This window comes from Diadema setosum, chromosome 22, assembly GCF_964275005.1.
Source record: "Diadema setosum chromosome 22, eeDiaSeto1, whole genome shotgun sequence".
In the NCBI taxonomy this organism is placed as follows: domain Eukaryota; kingdom Metazoa; phylum Echinodermata; class Echinoidea; order Diadematoida; family Diadematidae; genus Diadema; species Diadema setosum.
Window position 1 is genome coordinate 17,330,897 of NC_092706.1, and position 14,905 is coordinate 17,345,801.

Here is a 14,905-nt window from a genome sequence, read left to right on the forward strand (position 1 = left end):
TGCAGGCTCGCATCCTTTGTTTGCCCGAGGTTGCGGCCGTGTGCAAAATTAAAGATCTGTGCATACATTAGTAAACCGGCCTATTGTGCAGACAAATCTAATCTATTGCATAGTTTCCTGTGGAAAGTCTTTACAATAGATGGTAAATATAGACTCTGAAAAAAAACTGTTGAGGTGCTAGGAGTGGTGACAGGTAAAATACATACACTATGTTTAAACATAATTCCCTACATCACTACAAGTAGATGTTTTTAGGCATGCCAAGTACAAACTTTTGCACCAGCACCACACACACTACCAAAACTACACACACAGCAACACACAAGTCACAAAACATGACTATCCAGCAATTCACTGTAGGATATTTTGATGTGAATGGCACATGCTCTCTGGTAAATCAGGTACACTGCTTTAATAATTGGGTAAAAAATGCTCTGCCCGACAGTACATTAATTACTGTATGCGAAAAATTCTGTAATATTCATAATCCTATAATATTTTGCAAAAATAGAATATCCACACACAAGGTACAAGGACATAACAAATTGGCACTACTTTACATGCTGACAATACAAGGAAAAATGCATGATGCATGGGGACACAAGACACATCATACAATCACTTTACACTAAAACTAATTGACTCCTACAAGGAACTTAACAATGATTGCTGAAAACATTCAACAGGTATGTCCCATCTTTCCCTACTAAAACCAAGGACATTTAACCCTAAAAGGGCCAGGGGGGGGGGGGGGGGGGGGCGGAATCCGCCCCCCCCCTCGACGTTTCGCGCTATAATTCTGTAACGCGAGAAGGCCTCATCGCGAGGCTTCTTGACTTTCTTCGTTCAAGTCTCGCGCAACTTTTGAGACCAAATTTGCAACGTCTGCGCATACTTTTGCGAAGCCACGCCCATTTTTGTAACGGAATGTCGCTCCAAAACGGGCACAATTTTGTGTACATTTCCTATGGAAAACAGTGCTCTGTCATGAAAGGCATAAAAACCTGATTATTTTTACAATTAATCACTTTCATTGATTAATTTTGTGCTAATTATGGTAGAAAAGTTGTCAGTGACAATTTCCAATGAAAAAACAAAGAAAAAACAAAAGTTGAAAAACAAAGAAATACATAAGAAATTCTGAAAACAATAAAATACATAAGAATTGAAATGAGTTTTGGAAGTTTTTGTGATGTACAATTGTTGAATATGCTAAAACAGATTTACAGATCAAAAATTAGACTCTCAATGCTTTTAATTAAGCTAAAATATCACCTTGAGCTTAATTTGCATAATTAATTAATTAAAATTAGAAATTGATTGTTTCAAAAAATCTTATGACACAATCTTGTAGATTATGACGCGGGTCTCACGCATGCAAAATTTCATCGCGATCGCACCACCGATGGCCGAGATCCGCCCCCGGAATCCGCCCCCGGTCTGAGCATAGCCAAAAAAGCCCGGCCCCTTTAGGGTTAAAAGATGCTTTGTAAAAGTGCCATCCAGACTTTAGCCTTTACAGTCCAGAGTAGAATTTATTGAAAATCCTGAAGAAAAGTAATGATTGTTCCTACATGGCAAGCACCAGAAAGACAAAATGACAACTTACGCTCATTTTGTTGTGAGAAAACACTGCCTCATAGTAGATCCCACTTAGGGTGATGACAAGCCCGTTGCCATGACGATGGTCATCGTGCCACATTCCCATGTACTTCTCTCCCCGTGAGTTGTCATCGATGACACCATAGCCGTGACGCTTGCCATTTCGCCACTCACCAATGTAGATGTCTTGCACAGCAGTATTGCCAATTTGAAGAGTGCCATGTCCATGCAGTACACCATCTTGGAATTCCCCTTGATATACTGATCCATTGTGGTATCTGACAGACAGCAGAGACTGGCTATTATTACAGAGAAAACTTACAGCTGCATTTGTAAGTTTGAAGGAGATTGATAACACAGTTCATGACAGAACAGGATTATGTGGCTAACAATCCTACCTATTCAATTTCCACTTTCACATAAATAATGGTATCTTGCTTACTGTTTTTTTTTTCTTTGCTTGGTCTCCTTTCAAAAATACCTGCACAGTCACTTGATATTTACAGTATGCAGTATAATCAAACTTCTATTCTATTTGGTTAGACATCTTAACATAGGCATACACCCTCAGTGTGGTCCTAACTCACTGAACACACTAAGTTCAAACTAAGCAATTCTGTGTCATCAAATTTTACAATGTGCTTGACACCACTAATTATATCATATGAAAAAAACTTGGACCCATGTCACTCATAGTCTTTTCAAGATCAACCTGATAGCATACTATACCTTAGAACACCAACACCATGCATCTTCCCATCATGCCACTGGCCTTCATAAACTTCCTGCTGTGATGGATCTGGACCTGGTATGGTGAGAACACCATGACTGGAAACAAAATGGTTATAAACATTGTGTTACACTAATTTTACTGGAAAATTTTACTGTGTCTATCTCCCCTCGCCCCCCCCCTTTTTTTTTTTCAATTGAAGGCATAAGCACCTAATATTTTCTTCAAATTGTAGTCTACAATGACATCATGAACTGTAGCAGTCTTCTTATCCAGCAAAGATGGCACAGACTGTTTACACATTCATAACTCTTGAATCAATTGTCTGATTTTCCTTAAACTTTACTGATGTGTTCTACGAATATTGCTGTTTTTACATGATTCATATTTATATCTGGACCTTGGTTTCCTTCAATCAAATTTGCAACATCGGAATTGTTTGACAGAAAACCTTACAACTTCAGGTTTCAGAGGCTTATGGACAAAAGGTTTCTGATTAATAAAACAGTGGTTGAGACAGATAACTCAAAATTGAAAGCCTCAAATACACTTGGAATGTTGTAACTTGTTTGAGAGATATCTGGAATCCTGTTTTGACCACAATATGATAAGATAAGGTTTTGACCACAATATGACCACAATATGATATAGATAAGGCTTTGACCACAACATGATAAGATCAATGTAGTTCAAAAAGTGCATCCTCACCCTTGTTGCAGACCTTGCACAAAGTTGCCAGTATACTTCTTACCATCTGGCCATCTTAGAATACCCCTGTCAGAAGACAACACAACAAACAGGCAAAAAATATGAGCAAGAAAGTTGTAATGAAATGAGCTCAGCTAAAATGCAAATCCATCCACCTAGAGCACTAATATGCTCTTATATCATGTAAACAGAGCTGTTATGTTTTCAAAGTCATGTGAGGCTAACATCAATGATTTTATTTCATCAAAAACTGGTGCTAAACCTTTACAAAATAGTTTGGACCATGCTCCATAATGAGTAAGATATGCAAAAATCATAAAGACATTGAAACACACTGCAGTACATTCCACAGTTTTTTAACAATCTAAAACCTTTCAAATCACACTCTGTAGAAAACTGACTTGAGACCCTACCTTTACTATTCAACAACTGCCATACCTAGATGTTATACAGCATATTGTATTAATATAACCATCCAAAAGGTATCTGCATATTTCACTCCAGAGATTCAATTGGGCAAATCATTAGAGTACTGGAATATGTAGACAGGAATTTTCATGACAGCAATAGAGATTGACAAAATACAGGTAGTATAAAAAAAAGATGCACATATTGTATGAAAGACCAACATGTTAGAAAACAGGATATTAAGTATAAACGCTTGTTCTTAGCCCATTTACAGCATACCAAGTGTCATATTTACTGAAACATAAAGCAGTGAATTAGTGAATGAGGTCAGTGACTTAAAATTAAAGGGCCAAAAATGGAAAATTCCTTATAAGGAGGATGCCATGCATTGTTTAAATGCAGGTGCACTGTTTTGATACTTGGCAAAATCCAGTTGGGAATGATTTAAAGGTTATGGCACATAACCGATCTTGGTCACATGCCTCTGATGTTAATAGTATAGCAATCACCTGTTGTCGTCAACCTGATGTCCATTAAAAGTTTTTGGATTAAAATTGGTAAAAATAAAGTCTGTCATCTGAGGAATCCTTGATGTCTTGAGCATTATTAAAAGCACTATTTACCATTTGCAGATGAAACAAAACCCAGCTTTAGTGCATTAAAATAGTTCTATAATGTGACTTGGGGATATAAACAACAGTGTAAAAAAGCTAATTAGTATAATCAAAGTTAAGTATTGTTAAATATACAAAATGTGAACAACAGTTATAATAAAATTGTCTCTAGACTAAACCGTCTACAGTTATGGTTTAGTGATAATAGTGACATCTCCTTTAATACGCTTTAGGCTTTATTGCAAAATTTTTATATGGTAGGATGTTTTTTGATACAACTGACCTATACATACATGTGTATGCATCACATGTGATAACTTGAACAATCTTTAAATCACTGCTCCCAATGGTAAACTGTACCTTTAACATCAACCCCTCACATAAGGATAGTGATTGTCAGTCTGTCGGGCCTGAAGAAGGAATTAGGATGAGTTATTAAAGCATTCTAATCATGGTTTCCCCAAAAGTCCAATTTGCCAGAATTAATACATTTACTTGTGAAATATTCATAGTTTCAAAAGAGATGAGACTACAAAGATGGGGAACAAAAGAAAGTTTGAAACAAAATACTCCTACAACTCACTTTCCATTGGGTTTTCCATTCAGCCATGTTCCCTCATATACAGCATCTTTGTGCACCCCTGCATTGCCAAATACATGGCGCCCCTGTCTGGTTAACTTTGGTGGAACCTAGGAGACAGAGGATGCAGAGGATGTAACATGGATCACAGGAGATACAAAGGCACCAGTCAACACTGATCCATTCCATCATAAAATGAGTGTACATGCAAAAAGTATCCAACAAAAGTAGGTGAAGCCAAAACAGTGTTTTACACTTGTGTACAGCACCTTAATTGTACAACATATGTTTGCTGTTTGCAGTTATAATACTTGTCCTTGAAGACAATGTTATTATCTCCAAAATGGCTGTAGCTTTGCACCCAAGCCTAAGAGATGAGACAAAGGAGAGCGGTTTCTTGTGTCTATGATTGAGGAAATGCAATACATGCAAAGCGTATCATACAAAGTGTATATTCTTTTCTTCTTGATATCACACAAGACCAAGAATAAAATATACACTGCCAATACATCTCAGTACAGCTGTATCACATTCTATAATGAACAAATAGTGCAACCACAAAATTGTAAAATATTGATTGACAGAGATAAAAGCATATTAAATAAATAATCAATTAGGTAGGTGTCTACTGGTACTCCTGGGAAAGTATAGAGTTTGATCCATTAATTTGATGATCCATTCAACGAGGCACAGCCAAGTTGAATGGATCAAAGATTTCATCTTTCACCGAATGAAATATTCTGTCCAGTGCATGAATGAAAAACATTTGTTTTTTATAATGCCTAAAATAGATCCTTGTCATTTGATGTTTTATTAATTTAGAAACAAGAGAGAATCTGAGATCGAGAGAGCACCCACTAAGCGCTTTACGCTAACATGCTGTCGTATACACACACTGCAAACGCAAGCGTTTTTCATACGTGCGTGCAATGGAGGAAATCGTATAGGTTCAAGATTGCACGATAAATCCAGCCACAATTGTACGGATGATGACATCATAGTGAAATGGGCTAAATGATCAATGTCAAACAACAAATCAAATGACAAGGATCTATTTTACTAGGCATTATATGATATGAAATATTTTGACTTGCACATTGACATTAACTGTTTCAGAGTAATATTTTCAGATGTCATTTGCAAAGAGTGGTTTTGCTTGGTTAGGCCTTTGTATGAAAAAGAGGAGACATCTTACCTTCTGGAATGGACTGTCCTTCTGTGTGACATCACCCGATGAAGGTTTCTGACTGGCTGTCAAAATGGCATCAATTGCCTGATTAATGGACCAAAGCCATTCAGCTTTTTCCATTGGACTGGGAGCCTGTAGCAACAGTGTCTCCTCAGGCATGTTCAATTGGAGAGCATTTCTAGAGATATATCATAGGAATAAAAAGAGAAGACCATGGATATTTTACTGTGAATTACTTGTTAATAAGTCACTGACTTTCTTCTCTTGGCCAGAGCAGGTATCCTAAACCTCACAAATGAAAATACCATGTAAATAACCCTTCTCATCCCTATTGTATCATGACAGCTTTCTGGGAAGAATGTCAACTTGTTTTTAGCTGACCAGGATATACAATTTACAGTACCATTGGGGTGGGACCATGTGCCAATATACTAGTAATAGTTAGGTATGTAACAACCATGTGCTACTGAAATAGTTGAGCAATGTACATAACCACAAAACTGTACATACATGGGCATGTAAAACTGTTAATACCTAATGATGATTATTCACAATCATATAATTCATTCATCTTCATTTCAAGGTATCAGACTTACTGCTCTTTTCAAAACTTTTTTGTACTTTTTGCAACATCAAGCAGAAGAAACACTACTGTACAAACATTACAAACTCTACTTTCACTTACTTCTATGCTTCCAAATTTCACATGATTACAAAAATGCATTTCCTCCTTTAACCTCTCTTCCCCCCCCCAAAAAAAAAAACACACAAAAACAAACAAACAAACAAAAAATTAACATTGCTGTCAGAAACACTTGTTTCCATGCTAACTAGGAAATGGCCTTATGCAATATGTGGTGGCTTTTTTGATGCAAGGTTACATAACTATTATGGTCCACTACAGCATATCTTTGGCTTTAAAGTCCTCTTTTTGTATCACTTGATACAGAATGAATTTAAAGTACAGTAGGTTTCCTGCTCATGACATTCCAATTATGCAACAATCCTATAAGAAGTAATATTACTGCAACAATCTATACAATCCATATTCTATTGATTACAAAATGAAGATACAATCAACAGGCATCAAATTTGGAAGCAAAAACTTACATCACTTGGTCCGAGTCTGGAACTGGTTCAGCCCAAACGAGAGCCAGGCTGAAAATCTGGTGACTGGAGAACTGAATTTTAAAACAATTAGACACAATGTACAAAAGGTGATATAATTATTATATTCTCTATATTTTGCATGCACAGTAAGGAAAATTTTCTGTGATTTGTAGTAAAATTTTCTCACAAGCGAAATTTGACTGTGGAATTTGTAAATGTAGATTATCAGTATTTTCAACAATTGAAAACATACTGATATTGGTATTTTCCGATATACACCTTGTGACCAGCTACGGTTTTGACCTACACATATAAACTTAGGAGCTTTCATATTCTTGTGGATGTTCAGATATGTTTTTTGATTATCCATGCCACATTATGTTAAGGGCACATATATGCTCACTGTTTACCTATAAACCTATAGGAAACTAAAAAACAAACCTTTGAACATCCTCTCTAACTGTCTTATAGCTACATTATCACTCTACAACAAATAATGTATGAAGTTTATAACACTAAATCAGACTTTCTGAAAAACAAGATTTACCATGAGGTTACTCTTCCTACAGCCATTACCAAGCTTGGAGAAGGTTACTGATATCCCAAACTTTTGATTCATAAGTCATCTACTTACTCAATCCTAATTTTTGCTTGTTATATATGTACATAATGCTGTAGTTTGATTTAATTCTTTTCCAGTATTAATGCGCATAGAAGCATCAGTATTAAGCACTATGTAAGTGTTATTTATTATCATTAGTAGTAGTAGTATCAATTGGGAAGATTACCTGATCTATACGAGGTGGCATGTATGAATTTGTATTAACCGTGCATACGACAAATATATATACATGTGTGTTCCTGAGGTATCAGGTCCGGTAATTGTTGAAATGATATGTCCTTATTCTTAACTGATAGTAACATCGTGGCTTGTATTCATGCTCCTTTTTTTTTTAATCTATTTTCATTTTCTACAGAGGGCAATAAGCATAGCATTGTTTGGCAATCCTTCAAGATTGCCATCATTATTTACTCATGCATCTTTAAGGGTATAAAGTGTCCACAAGACATAAATGTGAATCACAGAAACATCAATGACATTGAGTCTTAATACAGACAGCATAAACTGATGACAAACTTTTAAACTAGTGATGCAGAGACTCACATCAACATGCAGTGCACTGTGTCACAGAACGTAGGCACAATATGTCCTTACTCTTTATCTGCCCTTCCCCACACTACATCAGATGAAATATTATGGAGTCTTCACTAATTCTTCCTTTAAACTATTAAAAAAGAAAAATACTTCAGGCAAATGAATATGCTTTTTTGAGTATATTTCTTACTTACAAAAAAAAAAAAAAATGCTGAACCTTGGTAAAATATTAAAGGCAAAAAGTACAGCCACAACTACAGTACATGGATCCATCACCGTAAAACAACAACAACATCACTGGCACAAATGAACAATACATCCATGTTTAAATATCTTGGAGAAAAAAAAACACAAAAACAATGTAGACTGAGCACGTCCACAAATACAATTAAGATTTAAGAAAATACATTCAATCATGCCTTTAACCTATTAGAAGAGAGTTTTCTACATAAATAATCTAATCCAGATAACTAGGGCCCCCTAGGATAACAGTGTGTAAACCACTGATGGGGCTACCCTGGGTAAAGAAAACTGAATAAATAAATAAATAATAAATAAATAAATAAAGATACTAGAAAATAATAAATTTCCTGTTCATTCAGGTTTTAATTAATGAAAAGTACAATAAAGGAGCACACTGTAAATTCTGAAGGGTCATTGGCAACCAATCCAACAAGGGGAGCTCTAGAACCTTGTATACTACATGTACAGGTGTGCATGTGATAAACAACCAGTACAGAAAAAGTCAATAAAGATCAAAATGGAAAAATTTGCTGTTCATTTCATCAAATGTATGCATGGGAACGGTTACAAATTTTGTATGATTAAGTACAATATTTGCACATTTTATGGTAAATGTGCTACAGAAAAAGACAAACAACATATGGAAATAGATAAAGGACAAATAATGGATATAATTTTCCAGCTGGATTATAAGCAACTGCAGACAACTGAATGCAGAGTGCATGACACAGTACAACAAAAATACAGAAATAGCAGGGTGTTGATACACAATTATCTGGAGGAGACAGGAGCATCAGGCTCTCGCGCAAAACAACAACTGCAAATTAAATATCAGTTGATACAATGCAACTTTATTTTCAGGGGACACATGTAGTCATTGCCTGCCCAGCACAAGGGCCCTTAGGCTTGTGCACCCGAAAAAAAAAAAAAAAATGATGGTTACATCATATGAAAGAGCTCTAAAAACGCTGTCAAATCATGTCACAAACCAAAATTTGATTTTGGGGTCGAATTTCATAGAAGGGTCCTTCTGCCAAGCAGGCAATGTAGTATGAGGGTGAGTCAGTGATATCTTGCCTGCAATTTCTGTGGTGATGGAAAACAACTACAAGAACAGAAAAAACAGCACTTTAAACAGAGGAAGCAGCAAACACACAATATCAACAGCTAAAAATGAAAACAGACCAGCAGAATAGAAAGAATCCTACTGTCCTTCTTTAGAAAAACAATGTGTGTGTGTGTGTGTGTGTGTGTATGTGTGTGTGTGTGTGTGTGTGTGTGTGCACTTACCCATGGTGGAAAATGAGGACATATACACAAACTTTACATTTAAACCGAGGACACCCAGCGAACTGAGGACATCCTCGGTTCGCAGACCATCCCAGACGGTCTGCTTTTGTATTTAGGGGTACATGTTTGTAAGTCCTCAATTAACATTAAGTCCTCGGTTGTATGGTAATATACAAATAAGTCCTCGGTTGACCAGATTCCTAATTACACACAGGTCCTCGGTTATGTGGTAAAATTCTTGTGGGTAAAACATGTCCTCGATTTCCATCATAGACGCGTATGTGTGTGTGTGTGTATTGTTTGTTTCAAACACTCACTATAATTTTGTAATTACAGCAATGAGACCCTTACATCAGCTCACCAGGATCAGCTCATAGATTCAATCATGATTACTTCTTATTAAAGCTTCAAAGAAGCATTTATGAACATACACCTGCTAATTGGCAGTCATACAAAAAGTTAAAGGTCCAGTTTACCTTTGGGAGCAGTGATTTCAAAAATTTTCAAGATATCATATTTGATGCATATGTGTAGGTCTGTTGTATCATAAAACGTCCTACCATATGAAATATTTGCAATAAAACCTAAAATATAAGGAGATATCAGGGTTTTTCTCAATAAACCGTAACTGTATACGGTTTAGTCTGGAAATTTTTTTTATTATAACTATTGTTCACATTTTGTGTATTTAACAACACTTAACATCGATTATACGGATTCAAATTTTGACAGTGGTTGTTTCAATCCCTAACTCACATTTTAGAACTATTTTATAGCACTAATGCTTTCATCTGCAAATGGTAAATTATGCCTTTAATCAGTGTGGGATGTAAGCAAAAAATGGCACCTAATGTCTGCATGAAATAAATTGACGTATAGCTGAGAATTCTAGGGAGGTGACATGCTATCTATATGATAAATTTGCTGCATTTCAGTGGATAGTTAGATGGATGAAAGTGATGATTTTTTTTTTTGGTGTGTGTGTGACAAGTGGTATCACAAAGCATCCCATCTATTTGGCAGGTCCCAACTGTGTTACAATCCATGCAGGTTGAATAATGTTAGCTTTTCAAAAGATAGATCATGCCGAATTATCCTATATGCCTGAGATATCTATGGTTGATATGTACTTTCAAAATTGAATTGCGCGACATCACTATTTTGCAGGTGCATTAAAATGGAATCTTCTTAACCCACATCCACCAGAGCTGAATATACTGACTACATTGAGCAGAATGCACTGACTACACTGTACAGAGTATGGTGCATATTATGACCGCCTGTCATTTTATGTAGCAAGCTGCAGCTCTCCTAACAGAGTATAGTGCCAAAGTGTACTGTTACTTCTACAAGTATGGAAGAGATGGGAAATGTACTGTATACGCCGTTATTTTCGCGTACAGATATTTTTGCGAATGACGAGGTCATAGACATTTTTGTGAAGTGTTGTTTTCGCGAATCGACGCCGACGCTTACGTTAATGCTCTATTAACAAAGCGCATGGCGATAATTTCGCATGTTGTTAAAATTCGTGATCCAACTACAATTCGCGAAATTTGCGAAAATTAAACCCTCATGAAAATAACAGTGTATACAGTAATTAGCATGAAATGGTTTCAAATGATGTTTGTACTGTACATGCTTACTCATGTACATGTTATATGTGTATGTATACACTATGCCTTGCCATACACTGCACTAGGACAGTGTGTGGTCTTTATCAATATTATGTAGGGTACAGGAAATATCTCATTCATGTATTATTACCTTTCCAAAGCCCACTCTTGTCAAATCCTACAAAGTATAAGTTAAATGATAAATATTAGCAAGTGATGACTTGAAATCTACAGACTGCTTCAATGGCCATGACAGAAAGAAAAGGGTGTAACTTGCTTTTACAACTTTGCAGGGATTCACAAACATGATAGGCTCCAGTAATTGTGCAACATAATGTGATTATAGTTACCAAATCACTACATTTCAGATGAGGGAACAACAAACATAACATATGACTCAAACATTTTTCCATTCAAAGTGAAACTTGACTTTGCCTTCAATATGACTAGAGTCAGTTTGAGTACATTATAAGATGAAAGAAAACAGTGGTTTTATCACATAGTACAGTCTACCTCGCCTACTTCGAATCAGTCAAGGCTACAGAAAATAGTTGACTTAATAAAGAATGATGCCTTCTGCATACTTCGCATTGCCTCAACTTAATCAATGTTGGACTTTTTTTTTAAACTGATATTCAAAAAGGTGTGTAGAATGTCAATTGTTTGACTGTATGTTTGTCATAGTTGCATGGCAATTTTGATATTAAAATGTGAATGAATGGAAAGGAACTAGACTATACTTTTAATGCAACATTCAATTTTTTGGTAAAAGAACTGAATTTGTTGAAAAAAAGAACAGAAGAACATGAATACAAGAGGAGCAGGATATGCATACTGGACTATGTCTGTGTCTTCATGTGCATGTGGCATGTCTGTAGTAGACTAGTTGTACACTTGCTCATGTATGTACATGTCGATTAGAGAAAAAAAAAGAACACTTGCTCTTCCACTGCTTTGCATGGCCCTCGTGGATTGCATTTGTGCTGCAATAAGCACCTAATAGGCAAAGAGTGTTGTTTGCATACTGTGTCCATCTATATTGGAGTGAGGTATTTTTCCTGCTTACAAGGCCTTGGATGCAAGATTGTTCTGATCACAAATCCAAACACGCTTTATCTCTAAGTGGTATTTTTCTGTCTGGGAATAGATGAGCAATGTTGGAATTTTGCTTCAAGTCATGTGTGGGGGAAAAGTAATAAGTTAAATACAGATGAAAACAAACTGTGAGCAATATGTTTAAACTTATATTGTACTTCTAAGAAGAGGAAATAAAAAGGCAAAATTGGAACTTTTCTTTTGCCTCAAGATAAGTGATAGCCAATCTGATGTCAAGGTATCTGAGGTTGACTGTATAGGAAAACATAAAGTTTGAGGAATCTTTGTAAAGGTTTGCACTTTTTACAAAACAGTGATGCTGGTCAAAGTCAAATGGACATGAAGTGAGTTGACAATGCCAATACCTACTATCTTAACTGTTGGTTCTATCATTTTGTACAAAAAACAAAAACAAAAAACCAAAAACAAAACAAAAACAAACACAATTAGTTTTTTTTTTTAAACATCTCTTACTGATTGTCTTGAACCCACCACTGTTCTCTTTGCTTGATTTAAGCTTGATTCTTTACAATGAACATGGAAATGAGCTCAACTTGAAAGCAACTACACTTTAGGAGGGTGTGATTCTACATTGCAACCTTGAGACTGAAAAAAAAAATAAAGAAACTGGCCTCTATACACTGTATGTATACAGGGAATTCTAATGAAAAAATGCAACAGCACTATACTGATACAAAGAGAGAAGTTTTGTAGGAGTAGGCATAACGTGAGCACAACATAAACATGGGATTGCATCTTACAACTACTGAAAGAATTCACTGCAAATACACATGACACATACATAATGATGTCTACCACAGGATTGCACTAATTTGTGTACCTTGTCTGGTTCTGGTGGCTTTTGTACAGAAGGAAGGGGAACTTTTGTGTCCTCCTTTTTTGTTTGTAGAAAATTGCAATTTCAGAGGAAATGACAAAGAAACTTCAGTAAAATCTCTGTAATGATAGCTACTAGTACCAGATTGTAAATTATAAGTGAACAATTAAGAGAAAACTTTCACCTCTCCATCAACTGACATGATGCATGCGACTCACAACACCTTCATTTTTATTTCATTAGGATGTAACAATTATTGTGACATTCAGCAAATACAGCAAGTTTATGAACAATTTGATCACTAAAAATGATAGCTCCTGTTCACGCTCCAAACATCACACCAAACAACACAAAACTCCAACAAGATGTAAAAGAAATTCATCAACCTTTGAAAAAAGGAGATGCAAGGTAAATGAAAAATATTTCTATGTTTTTACTAGAAAGTATGTGTAATGTGCAACAGCCAACAATGGGATATTTCATAAATGGTATCAGTGCCTGTCGTAATTGATCTACAAACAAAATTGTTTCATAGCATTAATGTATATTGCTTGCTATCAGAGCACACTTGCCATGATTGTCCATACATGCACACACACAATACTGAGCAAGGGCAGAACATCATTTTCCGGTAGCACTTTTATATTTCCCTCCCAAATCACCTCTCAACCCAAAATAATGATTCAAAAATTATCACATACACACATGCAACATTCAACATCTAGGTTTCGAAGTCCAGAACATGGGTGACTATCAAAGGCACCCACAGGATTCCAGAGACATCATTCATAAGGCTATGCAGTGAGACAGTCCCAAATTAAATTCAAGCATACAAGAAACCCAAACAACACACACACCACAAATGCTATGAGGTGGAGCTGCAAAGCTGTAGGTATGTAATGAACAATTTTGAAAATTCCAAGAAATGGCAATTTTCCAATAGTATGTGGTGTTCACCGAGTCAAGAATGTAAAATCATACCATGTCTTTTGTCAGAATGGTTACAGTGGAGTGTCGGAGAAAAATGAATTACAATGGGATGGAGGGGTGGGGTGTCTGTATCACTATTCCTGATGGGGGCATGTTATGGTCTCTCCTACTGACTTTGTCTGGCAGAGGAAGAGTGGTATAGTGGATAGGGCAAGGGACTCAAGAACAGCAGATCTGGGGTTCAAACCCTGACTGGTTTGATCTCCCTTCAATAGACATGTTCTAATACACAGGGTATCCCTTTTGGCCCAGGTGGAAAATGGGTAACTTGCAATGCTAGGGTACATGTAATTGCAGCAGTTCCCCTGAAAGATCAGTGCTAAGATAAAAGAAGATACTCAAAGACCATATCATCATACTACATTTGATATTTGCTTAATACAACAGTGATGTTTTGCCTGGGTAAGATTTTTACATCAAATTCCTCCTTCCCTGTATCATCCCCCGCTCTTTGCTATTGATTTCTTCTTACTGTTTGCATATTTGTTATATTTGTGATTCATTCTGTATTTTTCAAGACAGCATTTATTGATTGCATACTTACTGTTGCATGTACAAAGATGTCATTGAAGAGCAGGAACCAGTGAGTAGAGAGGCGTTTGCCACTGGCAAGCTGGAGAGGTCTGTTACGACTGTCTCTGATCAGCCGCCTGTCTGGACTCTTGATTGACTCCTACAAAGAATGAGGTAGAAACACACTAGATGGACTGCGAGTAAACAAGTGTCCCTTCTACAT

General features: G+C 36.2%; 1 protein-coding gene across 1 annotated transcript in view; it reads right to left on the reverse strand.

The window, feature by feature from the left end:
- The window catches only part of LOC140245326 (alsin-like), a 61,973-nt gene that overhangs the window by 14,855 nt on the left and 32,213 nt on the right, over positions 1 to 14,905 (reverse strand). The window contains exons 11-18 of the mRNA XM_072324905.1: positions 14,714 to 14,842; positions 13,183 to 13,236; positions 6,942 to 7,012; positions 5,838 to 6,009; positions 4,646 to 4,752; positions 3,041 to 3,106; positions 2,332 to 2,430; positions 1,610 to 1,880 (exon numbers count right to left, since the gene is read on the reverse strand). Of these exons, the coding sequence (XP_072181006.1) occupies positions 1,610 to 1,880; positions 2,332 to 2,430; positions 3,041 to 3,106; positions 4,646 to 4,752; positions 5,838 to 6,009; positions 6,942 to 7,012; positions 13,183 to 13,236; positions 14,714 to 14,842 (969 nt within the window). The remainder of the gene's footprint in view (positions 1 to 1,609; positions 1,881 to 2,331; positions 2,431 to 3,040; positions 3,107 to 4,645; positions 4,753 to 5,837; positions 6,010 to 6,941; positions 7,013 to 13,182; positions 13,237 to 14,713; positions 14,843 to 14,905) is intronic.